We start from the raw sequence: 27685 nt of genomic DNA on the forward strand, positions 1-27685 counted from the left end.
ACATGGTCACAAATATTAGTGAACCTAAATAAGTATTTCTTATTATTATTTAATTATTTATTTTACATTTTAGTCTTTTCTCTGGATTCTTTTTCTGTTATGCATAGTGTTGTATATATGTTTACTGAATTTAAGTGGACCACAAAATGCTTTAACTGCTTTTTTTAGTGAATGTGTCAATTTTCAGTCGTCCAATCGATACATTTTTGTTGCATTTCCTAAAAATGCAACTGCAAAACGGCATTCTCACAGTATAATTTACTTTTTAATATCAATTAATACTTTTGTGGATTATTTTTTAATGTCGCTATCTTACTAGAATCCAGAAAAAATGGATTGCTTGTGTAGCATGTGAAATATTTGTGAATGAAGACAGGACAGATGTAAATGTTAGTGAGCGTGGAGCGCACACTAATAGCGACCTCCGCCTCGTACGTGACCGCATCACAGTCTCATTCAAAAAAAAAAGAAAAGAAAATCCGCAGAGAAGAGTGTCACAGCGGAAGAACTATGAACAGCACACACTGAACAACAACAACAACAACAACAACAGCATCATCTTGGACCGTCCGTCGTGACACACATGAGGACACAGCAGCGCTCCTGAATGAGGAACCCTGCAGTGGGGAGAACAACTGATCCACTTCCACCTAAAAGGTATTGCTTTCTCTATCCTGCAACATTTTGCATGCTTTCTTTTCAGATTTGATGCTGTCCTCCAATGCAAAACACAAAACACCCAGTGTGTGAGTTGCTTTAAGAGCACTGCATCCTAAGTGCCTCAGCGAAGGTCACATTGATGTGCTGTGTTTTTAAATTATACAGCAGGCAGCAAGTTAAAAAGCACGACGGCGTCAAACACAACAGTGTTTATTTTCATTTTATATTGTGAGCTTGGTGATAACTGCATTGGGTCCGTGCAAAAAGCTTTACTGTGGGTTACCATGGTGCGGAGTTATAAAATGGGACGCAGAATGAAAACATATGACATCATCAGGACAGTGGTGGCGACGCGACAGGGTAGCCGAAGACTTCACGACTTCACGCCCTCCTGTTTGCTTTTGAAAGTGTTGATCAATATTGGTTATCTTCGGAACACTGCGTCTTTCTGTCTGTGTCAATAGGTAATAGTTATCTTTGAACTGTCAACCAATGTGATAATGACATTCATGTCTATGTGGACTACGGAAGTTTTAATGCTTTGCATTGCATCTGGTGTTATAGTTGCACACTGTTACTAAAATACTAGGTTGTTGGCTTTTTTGTGACCATCATTTATTTTAGGCAATCTGTTCACTTATAATTTATAAGGCGTAGCAGATGCTCTCTGACGCATAAAGATGGGGCCATTTCTTTAGTGCTGTCAGGCTGTGAAACCCACCCTTACATGAGCCCCAAATCATTTATTAGGCAACATTGCTCTAAAATGTGTTGCCATGCTTTGCATGTGGTCTTTGTGGATGTATTATAATAAAAAGGAATCAGTACCTTCGGCTAGGATTGTAATAACTACAGATTAAATGAGCTAAAATGTTACCTTTTCACACCTAAATAATTTTACACCTCGTTCATTTGTTATTCTTTATGTGTGCAGGTCTTGTAGGGGACATAATGCAAACACGAATCCGATGAAGTCATCATCTCAACCTATGTAATCGTTAAATTACATTGTATTTATTTACACATCCGGGATTATTTTCGCTTGGCTGGTAGCCCCGCCCCCCGCAGCTCATCTATTGGCTGCTTCCCACGCCAGTAATGCAACGCCCCGCCCATCACAAAGAAGCAAGTCTATCACAAACACAAAGAGTGCAACAAAGACTAGAGAAATGTACAGCCGAACCGACACACAAAACTGTCAGATAGTCTCAGTTTGAGGTCTCAGACGGAATCGGCATCGAGACAAGACAACCGAAACCAAAAAAATAAAATATCATAAGCATACTCTCTCTCTGGAAACAAAAAATATTCAGCTTCCCTACAGAAAATCTATGCCAAACTTCGCAGTGAGATCCAGTTCAGGTGGTAAGTTGAGAGTTGTGTGTTTGATATGTGAAAACATTGTTTTTGAACGCTTGTTAGTAAAGCTCAAAACCATTTCTTTATAAATCTCTACTCTGTCAGTGGGAAAAAAATGTGGAGCTTAATGCATGCAAGCGATTTGGAAGTTAATCATATGGGATAAAAACTCAAATATGCTATTTTGAATGCATGAATTATACAGTTTATCGTTGGCATTGGTGTTTGCAGATATCAAGGCTCAAATTTTGTCTCTGTGTCACTCAGCGCTTCCTGGTTTGGTCACAAAGCACGAGTCTTTGTTTTGTTTCCACGTTGGTCGCACAGTTTCTTTGTTGTTTTCTCTAAAGATCCCGCTGACAACAATCAATTTGCACCTTTTGTAACTGGTAGCCTATTGTTGGCTCGCTGAATTGCTTTTATGAACATCTTGCTTTGGTTGTTTGTCACTTTGCAGGGAAGTAAAACAAAAGAAGGAAATTTATGCTTACGCCGACTAAGCTGCACTGAATAAGTGACATGCTTCTTGTCATTTTACAAGTTATTATCGAGCTCTTAAATAGCTAGATTCGTTATAGCTGTTATTGTTTTTCTTAAGCCATAATGCTCACGATTAGCCTTATCCTCTCAGGTTAACACGCGTTCATGAACCTCCTTTGTTTGTCTGCTGTTGATCTTCCTTCAGACTCGCCGTCCTCGGGTTTTATTTCATGACTTTACCGCTTCTTTTGTTTCTGTTTGTTTAAATAACAGTTATAAACATTTTCACCATTGTTATATATGTGGGTGGTCAACACGTTTACTTGTCATTTGCGCAAGCACATAATGTGGTTATTTATGTTTACAATATAATTCGTGCTAAAAACATCACATATTTCTAATTATCTCGTGCTGTTATGCTTGCACGTTTATATAATGAATACATTTTCAATCGGTAAAAAAAAATCATCATGCATATTGAATATCCACAAATATAATGTTTACAGGTAAACAAGTTCTCATTTCCACTGAGACGCGTGCCACATCGCGCAGTGCGCGAGCTCTGCTTGCATTCATGAACGCGCGACAGTGTTGCCAAATCCTCGTATTATACGCGGCTTTGTGTTTTGTGTGTTTACGTAAAGTGGCTTATATTTTGAGGCGGTTTGAGGGCTTATTATTATTAATAATAATAATACAGTCGCATGTTTAACTGTTAAGAGCTTGGTTTTCATAGCACAATGAATTATGATCTACCACTAATAGCAGATGTCAAATATTCCCACCTGCGGTGCGAACCGCATTCTGTTATGTAATTATTAAAAGCAATAGCTCAATTCCTCTTTCATTCCCTTTATCTGCTCTCTCAGAATCCATTTTCACATAGATTTATTTATAGATTTAACTTGTCAGTTTTAATGCATAAAACGTTTAAATTATTTGTGAAGGAGGATATGCAGACTTTTACTCATCAAGAGTCATTTTACATTGTTGAATGGCTGTTTTACGTTATTCGAAAGCAACAGAGTTACTGCACCTTATTTTGGTTAGGCAAGTCAGAACGTGTTGCTTGTTTTAGCAAGATCTGGCAACATTTGGCGCCACAAGAGCAGAACTCGCGCGTTTTGTCGGTCTGCATGGTTGGAGCTTCCTGTGCTATTGCGGAAGTGTCTGTGTTTTTCTATTGCATACAGTGTTGTTGCCCCCTCATTAGCGCATTATACAAAGTTTCCTGTTATTTTCTGATTGTCTGTGTGAACGGCATGTGAACTATAAAAAGATGAATGGCAAAAAGAGATGGCATTTAGCAAATCCACATGTTAAAATCTACCAGTGCCCCAAGCAGCATTCATCTATAAGCATTAAAATGACTTTTAATCTTGTTCCTGAAAAATACACAATGATATCACATGGGAATATGGTTAATAGATTACCATATTCATGAAAATCGCATGACAATCACAGGATGGGCTACTGAAATTAGTGCATTTCACTGCATTAGTATTGTTTTGCCTCTGTATCTTCTGGTCTGATTAAGCAAGATGATTTGAATGTCATCATCTAATAGACAGACTGGATTTCCTACAGTGGTAATAAAGCTTAGCTTGGACCTCTTGGTGCACAGGGCAACTAGCTGCCATTTTTGACACGCTTAAACAACTGTTGTTAGCTAAAAGTGAATGTTAAATATGTGGTATTCACTGGAGGGAAAATCATTATTATTCACACTTCATCAGGCCCACAATGCCTCACAGACTGATCGGGCTTAAGCTGTCAAGGGTGAAGAGGAAATGATTGTTTTCTTTCGCTTTTATCTGATTGCAGCTGCTCATTTGCTGAGTATTCTTCCAATATAGAAATAGTTCACACAGGTTGAGCTAGGCGCTAGCAACACCACAGACATGTGTTTGATTCTCAGGAAATACACTGAATTGAATGCAATGTAAATCTCTTTAGAAAAAAGTATCAAATGTGGGTCCAAACATAAATATGGACAATGTTATCATCATACAGTGATTCGTTTTTCCATGCAATTTCCATGCAGAAGTTGTGCTTTTGCATCTTTTTTTTAAATTTTAAGTTTGAATGCTTTTGTTCATGTTTATTATATTTGCATGGAAAAGTGACCAGTGCATTTCTCCTTTTGTGTTTCATGTAAAAAAAACTCAAGAAAGATATGGTATTGGAACAACATGAGGATGAGTAAATAATGTAAGACTTTTCATTTTTGGGTAAACTGTTTTTTTTAAGCCCTAAAGTTCAGCCTATCCTTTGTAGTTTCGGTAAAATAGTTTTTATTCCAAAAATGAATGGCCTTCTTCATCCTCCTTTGTCTTCTCGTTTATTTCCAGGTCGTATTTTCTCCTGTGGTGTCTGTGTGGAGCGTGCCACACATCCACTCCACAACAACGACGGCTTTTGCTTGCATCTTCCAGTGTTTCTTCTGTCAGCAAGTTCAGCAGAGCTGCAACTCGTCAAGCGCCAGCCCAGAGGAACCCAGCGAGGAGCACCACGACTGTGAGATGGTAAAAATGACAAAGTCTAAGACCTTCCAGGCCTACCTGCCCAACTGTCACCGAACCTACAGCTGCATCCACTGCCGGGCACATCTCGCCAATCACGATGAGCTCATCTCAAAGGTCAGTGGAGACTAATGGACTCACAAGCAGTGTTGGGGAGAAACTAATAAAAAGTAGCCATACTAGTAGCAACTTAACGGCATTATTCAGTACCGTGATCGTACTTCAGCTGCTATTAAAAAAAAATTACCAACACTACCAGTCAAAAGATTTTTAATGTTTTTTAAAGAAGTTTCTTCCGTTCACCAAGACTGCACTTATTTGATCCAAAGTTCAGCAAAACTACAATTTTGAAATATTTTTACTATTTAAAATAACTGCTTTCTATTTTAATAGATTTTAAAATGTAATTTATTCCTGTGATTTCAAAGCTGAATTTTTAGCATCATTACACGATCCTTCAGAAATCATTCTAATATTCTGATTTGCTGCTCAAAAAACATTTATTATTATTATTATTTTTATTATGTTGAAAACAAAAGTAGAATTTTCTCAGGTTTCTTTGAAAAGAAAGCTCAGAAGAACAGAATTTATCTGAAATAGAATCTTTTATAACATTATTAATGTCTTTATCATCACTTTTGATCAATTTAAAGCATTCCTTCTAATTAAAAATATTAATTTTTATAATTTTCTCCAAAAAAGGAAAAAAAACTCCAAACTTTTGAATGGTATAATGTTACAGAAGCTTTTTATTTTAGATAAATGCTGATCTTTGGATCTTTATATTTAACAAAGAATCTTACTCAACTCAAAAAAATATACTCAACTGTTGTAAATATTAATTATAATAAGACTTTCTTGAACAGCAAATTAGAATATTAGAATGATTTTTGAAGGATCATGTGACACTGAAGACTGGAGTAATGATGATCAAAGGAATAAATTACATTTTAAAATATATTTAAGTAGTAAAAATATTTAAAATTTTACTGTTTTTGCTGTACTTTGAATCAAATAGATGAGACTAAATTTAAACATTTTTAAAAACTTACTGTTCAAAAAATTTTTGACTGGTAGTGTATATAGGTGAATACATTAAAAAAAAAAAAAAAAAAAAAAAAAACTATAACTATATATTACTAAAACTATATAACATTTTTGCATTACCTTGCAACATGCTACAAGTCACGTTTCTGCAACTAGACTTTTATTGTGTCTCCTGATGTCACTCATAATAGGTTTACCAGCTTAGCTAAAGTACCGTTTTGTTTATGGTGTACTGTGATACCACCGCAGACACTTTGCATCTTGTTTGTTGGATATAACAGGATATGTTCGCACAGGAGGCACGTGCCACTCTCCCAGATGGCTAATCTGTTAACGCTACTGCAAGAGATGATCCATTTCCCAATATGCACAGCACCTGTCAGGATCAGTTGAATCTACTTGTAGTTTAGACACAGTATGTGAACAGGTGGTTTGGTTTACCTGTTTGCACACTGATTGTTGATTTCTTGTTTTCCAGGGCATAGGAGTTTAAAAAATTAGTCTTCAGATACCGGATCCACAAAACATTTTTAAAAATACAGTTCTTGGGTAACTGCTATTTTCTTTGTATTCTAATTTTAGAGTTCTTTCTACATTTTTAGAATGTTCTTATCTTAAGATTGTTCTGAAGATAAAACTTTAGAATTAGAATTCCTTAATTAAAAATCTCTTTAGGCTAACTGATGCCGACCAATAGCTACCATGACCAGATTGCACAACTTTACATTTCAGATATTCCAAAACTTGACAAATGCCATTTCAGCATGTTCAGTGGTGAAAACAAGCGATGACCAATGCCAACAGGTGTAACACACTAATCTAACAGAACCCGACGAACGTGTCTGTTAGCATTGTTCACTGCTTTTTGGAGCAGTGTGAATGTACCTTTAAAGGCAGGATAACCTTCAACCTGTCTTAAAAGTTGAAGGTAAGATGCTTAATGAATTTACTGTGCTATTACAGTCTTTACAATATAACACTAGCTTTGTTTATCACTTTAACTAGCAATGTGCATGAGTACTCAAAAGCAACACCAATGATCGATTTTACAACAGCTCTGTCTAATAGGGACCACATTTTTAATTTCAAAAGTACAACCAATTTCGGCAGCATTTTGTACAGGCAACAAATCACTTCATCTTGCAACAGGCTCTTTAAAAAAATACAGTGCACTACAAAACACAACACCAAGTCACAACAAAAATAGTGTGTGCTCTTTTTATGATAATTACAGTAATCTGCAAGCCAAAAAAAAAAAAAAAAAAAAAAAAAACAGGCTGATCAGCAGATCTTCAGCTAGAATGGCCATACAATCAAATAACATCTATTGTTGTCTTCTTAAGAAGTATTGCGTTCTTATTAAGGAAGAACTTGAGATTTATTTTTAAATATAACTTAAGACTGTTCCAAAGTGAAATTCTTGAAGCATTCTTAAGAAGTTCTCAAATGTTTTCTTAAGATTTTTGTGAATCCAGTCCCAGTTAAATTAGCTTCCTCATTTTTACGTCACATAGCTGCATTGTGGGTTGTGAACTTGAAGCTGTTCAACGTGTCCTCCTAAGTTTTCAAGAGCTACCAGGTGATCCAGCAACGTTTTATGGATTATGTTAACCCGAGGAAAGGAATGTTGATTAACCTGTATTTCCATTACGTATTTAGAGACTGTTGTCGTTGTTATTTTAAGGTAAACTATTACGTAGATATGCAATGATGCAATTGTTTTATGGTGGTATTGTAAAAAAAATTGCAGTGGCCTTAAACAGGTCAAGGCTAAAAGCACTCCACCCAAATGAACAAGTATTTACTTATGTGTGTTATTTTTCCAATTTTTGTATATATTCTGAACTTATATATAATATTATATATGAAATTATATATTATATATATATATATATATATATATGATTAATCATTTGATTAATCATTTGACAGCCCGATAGATAGATAGATAGATAGATATTACGTAAACAAAGTGTTATTTTGGATTTGACAGTACAATTGATATAAGGCTGATTACTGCACTTCTGTTAATTGGCCTGACCTGGCCAATGCTTTACTTTGTCACATGTATTAAATGCTACATTTCCATATCTAAAATCTACTGGAGAGGATGTACAAATCTCATTAAAGGAGAAGTTCACTTTCAGAACAAAAATTTACAGATAATTTACTCACCCCCTTGTCATCCAATATGTTCATGTCTTTTTCTTCAGTCGTAAAGAAATTGTTTTTTGAGAAAAAATTTAGGAATGTTCTCCATATCGTGGACTTCTATGGTGCCGGACACTTTGAACTTACAGAACGCAGTTTAAATGCAGCTTCAGAGGTCTCTAAACGATCCCAGCCGAGAAAGAAGGGTCTTATCTAGCGAAACAATCTGTTATTTTCTTAAAAAAATTTACAATTTATATACTTTCTAACCTCAAACGCTCGTCTCATCTAGCTTTGCGTGAACTTTGTGTATTCCGGTTCATGACAGTTAGGGTATGTAGAAAAACTCCCATCTGATTTTCTCCTTCAACTTCAAAATCGTCCTACATCACTGTTTTACCTTTTTTTGTAAAGGGTGTTTGACCCTCCTTGCACGTTCACTTTGTAAACACTGGGTCGATACTAAGTTGGAGGAAAAAATGAGATGGGTGATTTTCGACATACCCTAACTGTATTGACCCAGAATACACAGAGTTCACGCAGAGCTAGACAAGATGAGCATTTGAGGTTAAAAAGTATAAAAATGTAGATCGTTTTGCAGGATAAGACCTTTTTTCCTCGTCTGGGATTGTTTAGAGCCCTTTGAAGCTGCATTTAAACTGCATTTTGGAAGTCCAAACTCATGGGCACCATTGAAGTCCGTTATACGGAGAACATCCCTTAAATGTTTGCCTTAAAAAACAACTTCTTTATGACTAAAGAACTGAATGATAAGGGGATGAGTAAATTTTCTGTAAATTTTTGTTCTGGAAGTGAACTTCTCCTTTAAGGCCAAGTTACGGCTTGTTGACACGTAATAATGATGCATTGCAATCTGTTTATAAATACAAGCAAGGATCTAAAATAAGATCTGTGGAGAGCAGCAGTAATATCATGTCCTCTTTACATGCAGATTAATTGACTTGACTCTGTGTTCTTACCAGTTGAACTTTTTCTTTTGGACACGAAGGTAGACCAGGGACAAACGTCAGGACAAAGAATGTAATTTCACAGTGAGCAAAACAAATTTTATTTGAATGGGCTTCAGCTCAGGCTCCAGTGCCTTCATCCTCCACAATCTTTCATAAAGTCTCTTTTTGTTTAGTCACAGCGCACACAGACAGGATTGTTTGTGCGTCCAAATAAAAGCATTAATGCTCTTAGCACTTGAAAAACACCACATGCTCTAGGGAGGTGTGTCACTTTGGGTGAAAAGAGGTTTTGCTATAGGCCTGCAACTTCCTTTCTCCATCTCATCTCTTCAGCGCCAAGAATTACCTCTAAGCTGATTATGTCATTGGGTGATAGTCTGGGTCCAGCGCCTGTAGCTACTGCAAACCTAAGGGCTCTTTTCATGGCACGCAACTTCATTTCATTAACAAATGGACCTGCTCGATGACAGATCGTATATTATGATTGTATATCTACTGTGAGGAGATTTTAAGGACAAGAATAGACATTTAAATCATGAAAAGCTCAACAGATGTTGCTTACATATCCTGACATTTAGATGGTGCCTTAAAGATAGCTTTGTTAAAAAATGACCCATTTTATTTTAGAATGGAGGCCTTTGTTAGCCCTTGAAAGTGGAAAATGTTTGTGGCTTTTTTGTTTTAACTGTTAAAGCAGGTCAATTTGATTATGACATACTTTCATTTTTCCTGCACGGCCACAAAAGCCGAGACTCGTCATGCCAGATATCATTCTTGTCGTTATCTTTCATAATGCAATCGTTCTTGATATAGTAATTGTGGTGAAACCTTCACTTAAGGGATGCATATTGTCCTACTAATGCATTCTTTTATAAACCAGGAGGTATCAAGGTATCTTGCATTATGCTGTCACAAACCTGCCAACATTAGAAAGGATTAGCACGCACGGCGCTAGCCAACAAAAAGCAGCACTCGCATGCTGAACTCTTGGATCAGCATCAAACATCACTGACGGAATGCGGACAGTATTGTGGAAAGGCTAAGCTAAGGCTTTGCTGCAGTAAGTCATCGTCAAGCACCCCTCTGGCTAGCAGACAGGCACCCCATCTGCTCCGGAGATGGGACATTGAGTAGTATTTCACTGCTTAAAGATCTTTATACGTTAAGCAATATCCTATATAGTCGAGCGGGGAAATCCTTACACAGGGTGCCACCGAAAAATACTCTTAAGTTCTTGGGAGAAGTACATAAGTAATCGCTCTGCACCATAGGCACTTTCCCAACACAAAGCCTGTTCCAAAGCATTGACATCATAATTATTTTATCTTCTAGATGCTTTTTTTTGGGCCAAACTTTTTTATTTATCTTGCATACTTTTATTTGTACATATTGCATTTTTTTTTTTTAAGATGCCTCATTTTGGCCAAATGTTATTATTCATTAATCTGTTTTTCTTGCATAAATGTGTTTTTATTTCTAAGGTGCCTTGTTTTAGCCAAATTTATGTTTTTTTTTTTTTTTTTTTGGGTTTTTTTTTGCTGATAATTCATTACTGATGCATAATAATCATTCTCTCATAGTACATAATAAACAACCTCTAATAGTTAATCAATAATGCATGCATTAATGTAAGATATATAAAATAATTCATTTATACATATTACGTTAATTTATACATCTTGCATAACTGTAATTATTATTGCTGAATTATTACATGTCCTTTTTTGTTGTTGTTTTACACATTTTATACATTTAAAATTCACTAAAAAATTTGAAAACAGAGAATTTATAATATTTATTTAAATGGATATTGGAAGTGACACCAGGCAGAATTATACAGTGTTATTTTTATTTCTAAGATGCCTTGTTTTGGCCAAATTTATGTATGCATTTATTCATTTTTCTTTCTAATAATGAATTAATAATGCATAATAATTAGTCTCTACTAATGCATAATACATAATAGTTAATCAATAATGCATACATTTATGTAAGATGTATTAATTTATGCATATTACATAAATTTATGCATCTTGCATGAATGTATTGATTTATTGCTGAATTATGTAATTTGTTTGCACTTACTTTTTCACACATTTTATTTCTAAGATGCTTTGTTTTGGCAAAAATTATGTATTTATTAATTTTTCTTGCTAATAATTTATTGATAATGCATAATAATATATCTCTCATAATGCATAATAAATAACTCCAATAGTTAATCAATAATGCATACATTTATGTAAGATGTATAAATTATTTATTTACTTTTTTTTTTTTTTTTTTACACATTATGTAATTTAATCAATTTTTACATTTTTATTATACATACTTTTTTTTTTTTTTTACTTACACTGATATTAGAAGAGACAGGCAAAATTATACACTTATTTGTTTTTTGTTTTTTTTAAGATGCCTCATTTTGGGCAAATTTGTTTATCTGTTTTTCTTGTTTTTCTTGCATTCATGTATTTGTATTTCTATTTCTAAGATGCCTTGTTTTGGCCAAATTTATGTATGTATTTATTTTTCTTAAATTAGCGAATTAATAATTAATCTCTTATAATGCATAATAAATAACTCCAATAGTTAATCAATATTGCATAAATGTAAGTAAGATGTATAAATGACTAAATTTATGCATCTTACATAAATTTTTGGATCATGCGTAGATTTATTGCTGAATTATTATATATATATATTTTTTTTACATTTTCACAACATTTTCTCAAAATTCACTAGAAATATTTGAAAACTTGAGAATGTTTCATATTTATTGACATGGCTGTTGGTAGAGATTGGAAGTGACATCAGGCAAAATTACACACAGTTGATTGGTAAATATATTGCAAACTGACCAAATATGGTACATAATTAATTGACCTGGCCAATATTGCCAAATTATGATCCCAGTATGCATTCTGCCAGACAAAAAAACCCAAAACAAATTAAGCAAGAAAAATGTTATGTTTTTTCCTTTGAACCCTGAAAAGTATACTGTTTTAGTGTTTAATTTAAAACCGATTATTTTAGTGTGCTAATGTATTCATGTTTAGCAGAATATTTGTTAGGTTACAACTGCCTGTGTATGTTTATTAAGTTTCGGCCTTTATCTGCATCTGTTTGTTGATGGATTGCCAGTTCTGATCCCTTTTCTATAAAACTCACTTTTCTCCTCCTCAGTTGTTAAAGTGGGTTACCAAACCTCTTCTATCAGATGCACCTCTTAACTGCTCCCACAATCAGGTAGTGATTGAAAAGAATTAGAACAAACCCGGCATTGACTGCAGTTTGTCTCTGAGCCAGGTGCCTTTGATAGGAACAGTAAATGACCCACTTGTTCTGTTTTAACAACAGTAATCTCAGGTTACGTTAGCAGAAGAGTTAAGACCAGCGAGAGAGGGAGGAAACTCAGCCAGTCAGTGCTGAGTAAGTCTTTAGCCAACAGATAAATGAAGACAGGCAAAAGAGGCAGGAAAGAATGGGAGGTTTTGTTTTCCAGCCAGGTGGAAAGTCTTAGGCTTGCAATCAAAATCAGCCCGTGTTGGCTGCAGGAAGAATCTCAGATATTTTGCATAAGGACCTGAGAGACGTCTGTTCTTTGATGATGTGGATTTAGACTGAATATACTTTGAAGTGTTTGGCTGATGCTGGTCAAAGTTTATGACATGATCATGAGTCAATTAATTGATGCTGTAAATCACCTGAATGGCATTTAAAGGGATAAAGCAATGCTACATGCTCCAGATCTCCTTTGTAACATTAAAAATGTCTCTACTGTCGCTTATGAACAATTTAATGCATTCTTGCTAATTAAAATTCTTATGTATAAAATAAAAATCTTACTGATCTCAAACTTTTGTAGTGCATGTTATTAATAGTCTATGTGAGTGTACAGTTGAAGTCGAAAATTTACATACACCTTGCAAAATCTGCCAAATGTTCAAAAGTTTTCATACACTTGATTCTTAATATGATCCACAGCTGTGTTTTTTTGTTTAGTGATAGTTGTTCATGAGTCCCTTGTTTGTGCTAAACAGTTAAACTGCCTGCTGTTCTGCCTGTTAAACTGCCTGAAAAATCCTTCAGGTTCCACAAATTCTTTGGTTTTTCAGCATTTTTGTGTATTTGAACCCCTTCCAACAATGACTGTAGGACACTGAGGACATCTGAGGGATTCATATGCAACTATTACAGAATGTTTAAACACTCAGTGATGTTTTAAAAGGAGAAACAATGCATTAAGAGCCAGGGGTGAAAACTTTTGAACAGAATGAAGTTCTTATTTTGCCAAAATAACATTCTTTTTTTCATTTAGTACTGCCCTTCAAAAGCTACAGAAGATACTTGCATGTTTCCCAGAAGACAAAATAAGTTAAATTTACCCTGATCTTCAAATTCAAAAAGTTTTCACTTAATGCATCATGTTTCCTTCTAAAGCATCAGTGAGCATTTGAACCTTCTGTAATGGCTGTCCCTCAGTTGTCCCTCAGTGTAAAAAGATGGATCTCAAAATCATAGTCAGTGTTGCAAAGGGTTCAAATACACAAAAATGCCGAAAAACCAAATAATTTATGGGACCTGAAGGATTTTTTCTGAAGAACAGCGGGTAGTTTAACTGTTCAGGAATCATGAACAACTATCACTAAACAAAAAACACAACTGTGGATCATTCAGGTAACAACACAGTATTACAAATCAAGTGTATGTAAACTTTTGAATGGGGTCATTTTTATAAATGCAGCTATTATGTTCTCTTGTGGACTATATGGAAACATCTTTTATGTGAAATATCTTATTCAGGTCAGTACTAAATAAAAAATAACACTCATTTTGTATGATTCCTCTTATTTTGTTAAAATAATTAACATTTTGCAGATTCTGCAAGGTGTGTGTAAACTTTTGACTTCAACTGTATGTGTCATTGGTTGAACTAGGCAACCTTGCAACTACTTTGACCAACTAGCAGTCTGTAAGTTTTGGATTCAAAGTTGACTAAATGACTAGTTTTTATGTAACTGCCTGAAAAAGTCATGACCAGTCTTAAAGAAATAAATTAGATGACTAGTCTAAACAGTTTGCATGCAAATATGCATGCACTTGGTAGAAAGTTTTGAAATGCTATTTCAGGTTTGTGTTTTGTAAATCCTGACAAAGGAAATAGTGTTCACGCTTTTGTTTGCACGCAACATTTACTGTGTGTATTAGGCCACACAGTCCAAACTGCCAATTTAAATAATTGATCTACACTTCATTGCATTTGGAGGTTAACCTAAATAGCCTTGGCCCTTGTCATGTGGAAAAAAAGTTTAACATGTTCATTAATCTTTTTAAAAGAGAAATTTATCCCCAGGCAAATATGAACGAGTTGTCGATTCCCAGGGATCCCTTTTGTGTGGCCTGCTGTTGTGGTTGCAGTAGTTGAAAACCAAACAACACCTACCAAGACATCCTCAAGCCATGCCAAAAACCTTAAACCAAGCAGTTATTTGAGAATTTCTGCTGCAAAAAAGTAATTCTAACTTACACATTTCATACTAAACTTCAAATCGGAAGCTTGCATTAAAACACTTTGTGTTAACATTTGCACTGTGTTTCGCTTTGCTTATTTGCATTGAATGCTTCCCAGGACTGTGGCGCACAGCTTTTGTAATTATGTCATAATAATGTAGGCAGATCTGTAATTAAATCTCATTGATCTGGCTTAAATGCATTCTCTTCCTCCTAAATGCATCGCTTTCGCCCCTCCTCTCATTCCCATGTGCATTGTGCACATACAGCCATTGTAGCTACAGCCAGATTTACTTGTCCCACAATGTAAAACGACACAGTCGGGGGCCTTTCATTGTGTCAATGTCCCTATAAAATTACCCGTTTGCCTTCAGCTCGAGCTGGTTAGACACTCCTCTTAGAAGAGCGCAGACAGCCGCTGTGGGCTTTAACAGTCTTTATTAGGCTTGTAGCTATACTCGGGTCATCTGCAGTGGAAAAGTAAAGCCGATTCGCCACGTCCCAGCTCTCGCGACCCAGGATGACAGCTGGTTACCAGGAGCACACTGGCCTAAATCCAGCCACTTACACCAACAACAAGCATGCATTGCATTTGTAGAAAAATCCTAGATGTGCATACTAATATGCATACTTCATTTATAATTAACTGCATTGGTGAGATGTCTTTAAGTTTTCCCAGAAAGCTTTCCTAATTTGAAAAGCATCACGCACGTTCTTGGTAATCCATATTTTTAGCTGGTGTGTCACTTTGTCCATGAATATGTCTGCTTGACCTTTGCACACAGCGTATTACTATAATGTGCTTTTACTAAAAACAGGCCAACTTTTTATGACCAAGTTCTCTTGTGTGTTTTTTCACAGTCTTCTCAGTGTATTCTCACCATCACTGAGTGTCATTATTAGTGGTGTTTGCTAATGCAAGCATCACTTTAACTATTGCTCATACTCGGTAGGAATCTGCTGTTGGTTGCTGCTTTTGCAATGCTGTCTGAGTACGTGACTGAAGTATTTGCCCTCATAACACTTGATAGGCCCGGTTGTTTGGACTAAACTCTATTATCTGTGTTAATAGGGTGTGGTAGAGGCTAAACAGGTTAATACTTTTAAAACCATCAGCAGAGAGATATCGTAGGGAGAAGAAAGAAGAGATTAAAGAGCCAGAGATACTGACAGAAGAAAGAGACACACAGACAGCTTAAAAAACGACTGTCACTTATAATTGGAAATACATTTCTGGGATTAGTTCAACCAAAAATGAAAGAACTCACTATCATGTTATTCCAAACTTTGTAGACTTTCTTTATTTTGTGGAACACAAAGTCATTTTCAGTGATGTGCTGGTACAAGCAGTTGCGCTGAATGGGGAATGGAGATTCAAGTCGTATACAGTTAAGGTCAAAAGTTTTCATACACCTTGCAGAATCTGCAAAATGTTAATTATTTTACCAAAATAAAAGGGGTCATACAAAATGCATGTATTTATTATGAATAAGTTATTTCACACAAAAGATTTTTACATAGAGTCCACAAGAGAAAATAATAGTTGAATTTATAAATTGTTAATACTGTGTTGTTACCTGATGATCCACAGCTGTGTTTTTTTTTTTGTTTAGTGATAGTTGTTCATGAGTCCCTTGTTTGTCCTGAACAGTTAAACTGCTCGTTGTTCTTCAGAAAAATCCTTTAGGTGCCACAAATTCTTTGGTTTTTCAGCATTTTTGTGTATTTGAAACCTTTCCAACAATGACTGTATGATTTTTGAGATCCATCTTTCACACTGAGGACAACTGAGGGATATGCAACTATTACAGAAAGTTCAAACACTCACTGATGCTTTAGAAGGAAGTGCGATGCTTTAAGAGCTGGGGGTGAAAACTTTTGGAATTTGAAAATAAGGGTAAATTTAACTTGCATGTTTCCCAAGAACGAAAAAATAAGTATCTTCTGTAGCTTCTGAAGGGCTGTACTTAATGGAAAAAAAAAAATGTTTAAGCAAAATAAGAAAATGTACACATCTGCATTTTGTTCAAAAGTTTTCACCCACCAGCTCTGCATTGTTTTTCCTTCAGAAGCATCAGTGAGCATTTGAACCTTCTGTAATGGTTGTATATGAGTGCCTCAGTTGTCCTCAGTGTGAAAAGATGGATCTCAAAATCATACAGTCATTGTTGGAAAGGGTTCAAATACACAAAAATGCTGAAAACCAAAGACTTTGTGCGACCTGAAGGATTTTTCTGAAAAACAGCGGGCAGTTTAACTATTTAGGACAAACAAGGAACTCATGAACAACTATCACTAAACAAAAAAAGCTGTGGATCATTCAGGTAACAACATAGTATTTAGACTTGAGCGTTTGTAAACTTTTGAACTGGGTCATTTTTATAAATTCAACTATTATTTTCTCTTGTGGACTAAATGTAAATTTCATTTATGTGAAATATCTTATTCAGGTCAGTATTAAATAAAAACAACATGCATTTTGTATGACCCCTCTTATTTTGGTAAAATTAACATTTTGGAGATTCTGCAAGGTGTATGTAAACGTTTGACCTCAACTGTAAGTAGTCCATATGACTCTTTTGAATCATAGGTTTGTGTAAGGAACAAACTGAAATTGATTTATTCTTCAAAATGCTGAACAGTTGAAACCTGATCACTGAGTCAGTGAGTTGAACTGAATCATTCCGATTTATCAACAAGTCATTCATAAACTGAATGAACCGATTTACTAAAAAGATTTGACTCAAATAAAAGGTTTTTTTTTCACAAATTGAAAACTACTTCTGTCATCAACATGCCAAGGAGATCTGCATCTAAACAAAAAAAAAAAATAGATCTATCTATCTAGCTTTCTAGCTGGCTGCAATTTTGGAGCTTGAAAGACTTGATTACATTGAAAATAGCAGACACTCTTAAAAAATTCACCTTTTGTGTTCTGCGAAAGAAAGAAAGCCATATAGGTTTGGACCAACATGAGTAAATGATGATAGAGTTTTCATTTTGGGTGAACAATCCCGTTAAACACTGAATGGGAACTCAACAGAAGCGCCTCCTGTCAGTGTTCAGCTTTATCTCAGTTTTTATGAAGAGGAATAAAAGCACCTCTGTTCCTTCACTCTCCGCTAGTCAGCTCAATGTGTGGAGCTTATTATGCAGAGTCTCATAAACCCACATACACACGCTTTCTAAAAAGAAACACTGTTTCATACTTGCGCACACATATGCCGAGACTCATTTATGAAATACACATGTTGGCCTGTGACCAAAGCTTCACTGTCAGAGCACAGTGTGTTTCACACAGACTTTCCATAGTCGTCTACACACACAGACGCAGATAGACAAACATACAGAGAGCACTGTAACGCCCACACACACACTTTTAATGCCTCGTTCATGGAAAAATGGGAGTCTGATGTATCTGTGAGTGTGGGAAAAGTCTGATAAGTAACATTATCATTCATGTATGACATTTATATTTCTCTTTTTGTCTCTCTAGTCATTCCAAGGCAGCCAGGGACGAGCCTACCTCTTCAATTCAGTGTAAGTACATCTCATTCGCATCAATAATTTATAGCATGTTCCAAGTTGTGAATTAAGACGATACGCTATCGTTTAAACGTTTTGGGTCTGTCAGTGTTCTCAAAAGTGAACAAATCAGAACATGCATCAAAAATGTACCAGTGTTTACACAAAAATATGAAGTTGTGCAAAAGTTTAGCATTGATAATACATGTTTCTTGCAAATTAGCATATTAGAATAATTTCTGAAGAATCATGTGACTCGAGTAATTATGCTGAAAATTCAGCTTTGCATGACAGAAATAAATTATATTTTACAATATATTCAAATAGAAAACTGTTATTTTAAACTGCAGTAATATTTCACAATATTACTTGTTGATCAAATAAATGCGAAGAGACTTCTTTCAAAGCATTAAAAAATTTTACCACCCCCAAACTTTTAAACGATGTACCTGATCGTTTATGCAAAATAAACCCAGACTGATTCCAAGGCAGATGGGTCTTATATCACCCTGAAGGGGTTTATTTTATCAAAATGACCGGGTGACTGCACATCATCCCTTATATCTCTATCTAAGGCTCATAAAGGAGGAATGGCTGTTTTGCATATTACAAGAGCTTTAGGCCTAAACATAGCGCTGCTATCTAATGATGCGAGTTGATGATTCATCATATTTAAGCGTTGCGCTACCAGTGTGTTTAAGCTAGCACTCTGGTGTGTGTGAGATATTACGATGATAGTCTAGGTTAAATGTGTTTGTGTTAGCGAACTGTGACATTCCTCAAGCAATGCATAGACTGCACAGCAGTGCATGAACATTAGGCATTGCCATTGTGAAGATATAGACACGTAAACACAAGAATGATTCTTTTATTAGGAGTTTAGTGTCTCTTGAAATATTATGCAATATTTGCCTGTACAGTCTTTATGAAAGTGTACATGAAAAATGCATTACCTCAAAACTAGTTTGCTACTAAAGCAGACTATGTTATCACTGAAAAAGCCTGCTGATGCACATCACATTATTTACAAATATGATTATGCTAGCATTCAAAAGTTTGGAGTCAGTACAATACTTTTATTCAGTTGCTTTAAATTTATTAAGACTTGTGATGTTTTTAAAGAAGTCTCTTATGCTGTCTGCGCCAAAAGCCTTGTGGTTAACGCGACATACAGCGCCATTGCGCTGTAGGCAACCCAAGTTCGAATCCTGGCTCATGGACCTTTCCTGATTTTCTCTCTCTCTCCCACTTTGCTTCCTGTCCATCTACACTGTCCTATCCAAATAAAAGCATAAAAACACCAAAAATAAATCTTTAAAAAATAAAGAAGTCATCTCTTATGCTCATCAAGATTGCATTTATTTGATCAAAAATATAGAAAAAAACAATGCAAAATGTTATTACAATATAAAATACTGGTTTTTATTTGAATATACTTTAAAATATAATTTATTACTGTGATGCAAAGCTGAATTTTCATCAGCTGTTACTCCAGTCTTAAGTGTCACATGATCCTTCAGAAATCATTCTAATATGCTGATTTATTATTAGAATTATCAATGTTTGAAACAGTTTTGCTGCATCAATGTTTGAAATATTTTTTTGCAACCTGAGATTCTTTTCTTTCAGGATTCTTTGAACAAGTTAAAAAGAACAGCATTTATTCAAAATCTAAATCTTTACTATATACAGTGTAAATCTATGCTGTCACTTTTTATTAATTTAACACATCCTTGGTGAATAAAAGTATTAATTTCTTTAAAAAAAAGAAAGAATAAAAATGTACTGACCCCAAACTTTTGAACAGTAGTGTATATTGTTAGAAAAGATTTCTATTTTAAATAAATGCTGTTCTTTTTAACCTTTTATTCAAAGAATCCTGGAAAAAAAAAAAAAAAAAGTATCACAGTTTCCAAAAAAAAAATTAAGCAACACCGTTTCCAGCACTGATAATAAATCAGCATATTAGAATGACTTCTGAAGGATCATGTGACACTTGGAGTAACAGCTGATGAAAATTCAGCTTTGCATCACAGAAATAAATTATATTTTAAAGTGTATTCAAATAAAAAACATTATTTTATATTGTAATAACATTTTGCGGTATTGTTGTTTGTTTTCTGTATTTTTGATCAAATGCAGTCTTGATAAGCATAAGCGACTTCTTTAAAAAAAAAAAACATTACAAGTTTTACTGATCCCAAACTTTTGAGTGGTAGTGTATATATAACATTTAAGCCTCATAAAAGACAAGCTGAACAAATTTCTGAATGTTGCAGATGCAGTTATTAATATTATTAGCCCATACATAGTCTGTTTTTATACCACTTGATTTCTGTCGAAAAAAATAAAATGTGACTTAAAAGTTATTCAGGTTGTATTTTAGTCTTATATTCCTGTGATGTTACATGGCTGTTGGTCACTTCCAGTTAAGACACAGTGAACGTAGTTTTGCTTCTGACCTCCTAAGTGGTCAACCAGTAAAGGTTACCCACAGTGACTTTCATAAAACCCTTCGGTCACATAATCATTTTGACCATTGATTAACCTCTTTTCCCTCAGTGTGAATGTCGGTTGTGGTCCAGCAGAGGAGAGGGTTCTTCTAACAGGTTTACATGCTGTGGCAGACATCTACTGTGAAAACTGTAAAACCACTCTGGGCTGGAAATACGTAAGTTAACTCTCTTTCCATTCCATGCAAATTATAGACCATTATTTTAAATGCTTTAATGTCTTTTCCTTGCATCACGAAGACAAGCTGCGTTTTGTTTCGAGGTGTCACGCTTTGCTGATACGTTCTTGTCAGAGTGCTTGTTCTGCAGTTGCAGTGACAGCAGTTGGCTAATCTGAGCTGTGTGGGTTTCTTTATTTTTGTCTACTGATATCCTGTTACTTGCTGGTCTCCGATGACCAGAACTAACATCCTTTGACCTCTCACTGGAGTCTAGCACACATTCAGCTCTATATATGACTTTATTCACCGCTCAATTAGGACCCACTTTGATGCTGTAAGTGTTGATGATGTTGTGTTTTCATATGGCAAACACTGCATAATAGATCAGTTTTGATAACACTTTATAATAACTCTCATTAATAAGTCATTATATGTCTCATAATATAATGCTTAACAGATCTCTAATGTGAATTTAAAAAAAGTTTTATCCATACTTGAATAGGTTTCTTCATACATGAATAAACTTACAGTACAAAAATAGACAGTAAAGAAATAAATAAATAAATAAAAATACTTTCATTCAGCATGTATGAATGCATTAATTAAAAGTGACAATGACATATATATATATATATATATGTATGTATAGTTTAATAATAATGGATTAATAATTATTATGTATATTTAAATACAAACACATTCATATATATATTTAAGAAATAATTACAAGTATATGTATTTATTATAATTTTTATATCATTTATATTATATATAAATAAAAATATTTTGTACATAAAATATTTATCTTAAATATATACATTAATTTATACATAATTAAACATATACAATAATGTATTTGTATATACATAATAATTACACACAGTACACACACATATATTAGGCAAACTCAAACTTCGCGATTAATCATTTGACATATATAATTTGATATATATAATTGTGTATAAAATTTCTATATCAATTATGTGAAACTGGATTATGGATATGGATTTTATAATAATGATGCCAGCTAAAAATTCAGATTTGCCATCACAAAAATAAATTACATTTTAAAATGTATTCAAATAGAATTTAAAACAACAGTTTTCTATAATATTCCATAATATATGTATTAATATACAGTGTATTTTTGATTAAATACAGCCTTGATGTGCATAAGAGGCAAAAACATTAAAAAAAACAAAAATATTGTTTAATATTGATTTAGGTTCATTTAGATATATATATAGATATATTACTCGAAGGTTTTTGTAATCTAATAATCATTTCACCTAAAGCTAATCATAAAAGAAAATTCTGTCACATTGTTTGTGTGTGTATTTGTAGATGGCAGTTATTGAGGTCTTATGTGGTGTTTCTCTTCCCGATTAAACTGGAGCTCTAATCATGTCTCAGGATTGATTGAGAGGGATTTTACACTCATGACTCAATTTTGTTAGTCTTCAGGTCTCCACATGTTTGATTACAGAGCCTTTAGAATCAAGCCACTCTGAAACACTGATCCCAGAACAGTTTTCGAAAGCTCTTTTCACCATCATCTAATAAGAAACTCTCAGGAACAGCTCTTATTTCAAGCCAACTGAGTTGAAGCTGGCAGTGTAGGGTTTATAACCAGAGGGATGATGACACACCATTGCTCTAGTGGGCCGATTTAAGTCAAATGAGTAATGGACAGGTGTGAGAGGAGATTCAGACAGCCTAAAGCAGTTAAAAAGACTTTAGTTAAGCTGACCATACTAAAGCAATAGCTAGTTTTATATCATTTCAGCACGCTGTAGTCTTATCCTGTCCAGAATACATTAAAAAGCTCATATTCTACACTTCTATAGCATTTTATCTCACCTTTTCTTGGTTTAAAATATTGTAAGAGGCTGTTTTTGCTACTGTACCTTTAAGGCCTGTTACAAATGGCTAATATCTTTTTATCAGAATAGTTTCAACAAGAGTATCACAAGGCTAAATAATAATGATTATTAGAGGTTCAAGTGCATAGTGTTTGATTGAAACCTATTGTAATTGTTAGAATGGCCAAGGATCAGCAATCTCAATTTAAAACTGATTGTGCAGACCAAACTGTAAGTCATAGAGACTTGAAACTTGGAGGGATGGTAGTACTCACACCATCTACAATGTCACCAAGGCTCGCCCCAATCAGCCTAATGGGGGCGCTACAGCGATCAAAAGTACAAAATCGCTTATAACTCCTAAAACGCCAGTTGCAGGCTCAAGTGTCTTATATCATCAGAATCCTTGGCTCACGACGGACAAAATGCATGCCTCAGATTCAATCGTGAGCCTGGACGAAATTTTAAGGTATTTTGTATTTAAAAAAAAAAAAAAAAAAAAAAAAAAACTACTTTTACGAACTGGTTCTAGGATTTTTTTAAAAAAGCCTATAACTCCTTAATAGAATGAGATATCTCTGCCCAACTCAGAACACTTACGTAAAAGATCAATCTGAGGTCGCAGGACAAAAATCGCAGACCGTGGCCACTTGGTGGCCGCTGTAAGAGGGGAAAAAATGGCTATACCTACACAACCATTTATCTTGATAACATAATAATTGCTGAGCACAGTCTTGGTCCAAAGTGCCACAGGTGTCTATAAGGACATTTGCGTATCTCAAAAACACATGGCCCCCATTGGCCGATGAAGTTTGAGCACCTATTAGACACGGTTAACGGAGGCCAATTGGAACGAAACTTGGTGGGCCTGTTTGACTCATGGCCCCAAAGGTCTGTGAGAAATTTGAAAGAAATTGGCCACTGGGGGCGATATCGCATTTTTTAAGGGTGTAAACGATTGCACATTGCACAGTTTTTCGCACATACGATATTCATATCATACGATAGAACTGCTCATTCTGGAATTTTGCCTCTAGAACCACTGCTGTCAGTTGAATCATTTAACAAATGATTGAGAAGATGAAAAAACTAGTCCTAGGTTTTTCTGTCAATTTGGCAAAAAAACACTGCAGTACAATTCTTTATTTATAATTTTTGTGCTGCCCTTCCACAAGCACAGCAAACCTGGATCGGAGCATGTCAGTATCATACCTTTTAAGAGCAAGACAAATACTATCTTTTATGCTATTGTTAAAGGGACAGTTCACCAAAAACTTAAAATTTAATCATCATTTACTCACTTTCATGTCTTTACAAGCCCATAAGATTTTGGTTAATCTTTGAAACACAATCTAAGATATTTTTTATTAGAAACTGAGAGGTTTTTGTTCCTTTACTGATAGTCCAGGTAACCAAAACGCCTAAATGTCTCCACATGTTTTGGATTAAACCACTCTTTTAAATGCTTTTATAGCGTTGTTGGATCTTCTGATCTTTTTACCTAATATTTTAGTGGAGGTGCACAAACATCTTAGCTTTCATTAAAAATGTTAATTTGTGTTTTGAAGATTAACCAGTGTTATGTGTTTGGAATGACATGAAGATGATTAAACGATGACAGGATTTTAATTTCTGGGTGAACAATCCCATTAAGCAGACAGAAATATTATTTAACTTATTTCAGTAGTCAAAACTGCACATTTTTAAGTCCTAACATTTTGTTCGTTTTTGTCTCTGTCACAGGAGCATGCATTCGAGAGCAGTCAGAAATACAAAGAAGGCAAGTTCATCATCGAGCTGGCTCACATGATCAAAGATAATGGCTGGGAGTGACCTTCACCTACTTCCTCTCCGCTCAGTGACCTTTGGGCTGCTCTGCCGTGGACTTTGCCGAGTGACACCACCACACGCACACGTACACAAACAAAAAAAAAAGAAACGCACAGACACGCGCGCACACACACGCCACTGTCAACCATGACACATCCTGACATCTCAACCGGGTCATCACAAAACTCAAAGGCAGAGTGACGTAAAGCGAAATCAAAGACATCTACGGTCACTGAAAGACTCTCTAGGACCTTTTTCCGAGATGTTCATGTCAACACTTTGGGATCCGAACCTTCTCCCTTCCTGTTCGACTACCCCCTGGTTTTGGTGTGCTCGGCCCTCCTCGTGTGTAACCGCTCCTCGTAAGCTGTTAACAGTATCCAGAAGACACAGTCTCACTTTTTTCATTCGACAAGCGGGAGGTGTGCGTTTTAGTGTACGTTCTTTCTTTGCAAACAGGAGTCCTTCCTGGTGGACTGATGTTACCGGTTAGCAATTTCCTCCTTCTCTGAGTCAAGCCTGTTCTGATTGTCTTTCCTTTCACGTTGGGGTAGCGACAGATACAATTGACATGCGTAATAGGAGACGGGGTTGGTTTCAGGGTTAAGCTATGTAGCAGTATATTTCAGACGGGGTTGGGGATTCGGGTGGGTGCAGTGGCATGGCGTTTCCCTTGCGTTTTACCTGTTTTGTTTCCGATTCGAAACGTTTTTCTTCCTCGGATGACTTCACTGTGCAATTCGTGGGACACTCTGGTACAGCAGTAGCGTCTGACCCCTACAGGAGCTTTAGTTGTCTCTGGTGCTTTCGGTGAGATTACGCAAACACGCGTCTTTGTCAGTTGGCATTTGTGGCAGGTTCCATTTTTGCAAGTGTACTATAGGCGAGAGAAACAAACAAGACAAGCGACAGCCGTTTGGATGCACTGGACATTGGGGAAAACTGAAACTAGTGTCCTCGGAACATCGTTTGCGTTACGTTTTCATCCCCCTTCACGCCAAATGACGACAAGATTTTACAAAACTATTGTTGTTGATATTACAATCATGTGTATGTTCATTGCTATGTGTAATTTATGTGTTAAACCACGTTTGGACATGCGCACGCATGTTAGCTCAGTGTGTTTTACGCATTATGTTTATGGCATACTTGAATGCAGTTACTTTGTTTGCACTTTGCAGAGGCCTTGTTCATGGGTTTAGAGGCAAAAGTCTGTCCATTTTATGGCCTTTTTTTCAGTGATTATAATCGAATGATTGTATTAGATGCTTTGAATGATTTCCAGGGTTGGGTGGTTGCTGGCCTGATCATCTCCCTCCAGTTTCAAACGCACGAAACCTGCTGCTTTCGCTTCCTTCCGCAGACCTGTTCGCTGCGCTCGTAATTCGTCGAATTGGATTCGCGCATCAGAAACAGGTCTCGAAATTTACAATCGGACACCGTTCAGTGTGGCGTCACGCGATTCTTTTGCTGCTAATAGAGATAAATGCAATCCGGAGCTTTCACTTTAAACCTTCTGCACTTTACCCGGACTGTCTGAGAGCATGCGAGCGGATGCGTTCCTTTTGTAGCTTTTTCTCCACATCTTTGCCTCTAAGCAGCATGAATCTTGTGCCTCTTCAAAAGATTAAAAAAAAAAAGAAAGAAAAAAATCTCCCTCTCCTGTGTTGTGCGGCGCATGACTCCGAGAACCCAGCACGCTCCGCTGGAGCTTCGTATCGAACTCGAAAACGACACGAACTTGGAAACGAACCTCACAGAACCTCTATCCACTCGAAAGTCTATACCGAAGCATAATATAATCCAGTATTTTTACATAGTTCTATGTCAAAGGTAGAGATGTTATGAAACAGTGGTTTATAAGGGGGCGGGGCAGTTAGAACGGGAGGGGGCGGAGCTTGCTTCCTGTAGAGGTTAAGAGGGGCATTTAATGTAGATTTTTATCGAATATTATTATAAATATATATATATATATATCGAATCGTACAGATAAATATCGAGGTTTGGGTGGGATCGCGGGCAATAGTAGAACGAGTGGCGAACCCTCAGTTACAGCGTTCGTCGCCGATAAGGTCAGTCCGGTCACGTGACCTTCGAATCAGTCAAAGACAATGCAAACAAAATAGTTGTAGAAATATCTTACTTGAAAGATGATACAGAGTTACAGACAATACATTGTCCCTCTCACACAGTTTTTGTACATAAAGTAACATATTTAAGGTTTTATACATATTTCTACTGGGTTAGTTTCTCTACTTCCCCGACTTGAAGCACTTTTGTTCACTGTACCTCTGGCTTTATATATATGTGTGTGTGAATGATGAGAGAGAGAGTGAGTGTGTGTTTGGACGCATGTATGCGTGTTCCCTTACTTCCCTCACTTTATTTGTAGCCGTTTTTGCTGTTGTTCACTAGTTCCTCTGTGCTGTTTCCTTTATGACACTTCTTTTGCTGTCTCACAGCGTGTTTTGATGTGTGCTCTCTTAGCTTGTTGATAATGAGCTTTGTATTTTTTGTTTTTTCTTTAATATTAAAGTTGATTTTTTTTTTTTTTTTTTTTTTTTTTTTAGTTTCCTGTTAAAAAGCTAATAGCAGAATGTCTGCTGGTCGTGTTTTAGCATCATGGTCAGCGGTGAGCTGGATTCACCTGCCGAAATTTCACAATAGAAACACCGACCCAGACCGTTTTACAAAAAAAACAGCTTTCCCTAAGATTTTCAGAAGCGGAAATAGATCCAGTGTCACTGTTAGTGTCCACCAAAAAAATAAGACATCACTCTACGAAACCTTTTTACTATAAATCACTTGGTCAAACCAAAAATTGATTTAGGTTTTTTTGAATTGTGATTTGTCTTTTACAGCAACGTATTAAGGTGTTTCTGATATTGACAGTAGAAAAGATTGTTTACTTCCCATTTTTGCTGTTTACTTTTGATGACACTGGTTTCAAACCTTTCTAGAGCTGTTAATCTGAGATTTGCCATTCAGACGACATCTAATTTAAGGCAACAGTGGTATGCAAAGGAAACGATTGTATAAGTTTGCGGAGTTATTTTCTTAGGACTGTTAAAATATAAGGTCTAAAGCATGTTG

The 27685-nt window shown here is 35.6% G+C and overlaps 1 protein-coding gene across 4 annotated transcripts; it reads left to right on the top strand.

Moving 5' to 3' along the window:
- The first annotated feature begins 445 nt into the window (after positions 1-445).
- ypel1 (yippee-like 1) lies at positions 446-27165 on the top strand. 4 transcript variants are annotated; one of them, XM_051109694.1, is made up of 6 exons: positions 1645-2025; positions 4670-4710; positions 4851-5138; positions 18198-18241; positions 20789-20897; positions 24506-27165. In XM_051109694.1, the coding sequence occupies exons 3-6, from the start codon at positions 5022-5024 to the stop codon at positions 24593-24595; spliced, it is 360 nt and encodes a 119-aa protein (XP_050965651.1). In that variant the 5' UTR covers positions 1645-2025; positions 4670-4710; positions 4851-5021; the 3' UTR covers positions 24596-27165. The 4 variants fall into 4 exon arrangements, with proteins under 4 accessions (XP_050965650.1, XP_050965651.1, XP_050965653.1 ...); XM_051109696.1 differs by having other exon boundaries at positions 4674-4710; XM_051109693.1 differs by lacking the exons at positions 1645-2025; positions 4670-4710 and adding an exon at positions 446-657.
- Positions 27166-27685: the final 520 nt, after the last annotated feature.

The sequence above is a fragment of the Labeo rohita genome, chromosome 5, assembly GCF_022985175.1.
Source record: "Labeo rohita strain BAU-BD-2019 chromosome 5, IGBB_LRoh.1.0, whole genome shotgun sequence".
In the NCBI taxonomy this organism is placed as follows: domain Eukaryota; kingdom Metazoa; phylum Chordata; class Actinopteri; order Cypriniformes; family Cyprinidae; genus Labeo; species Labeo rohita.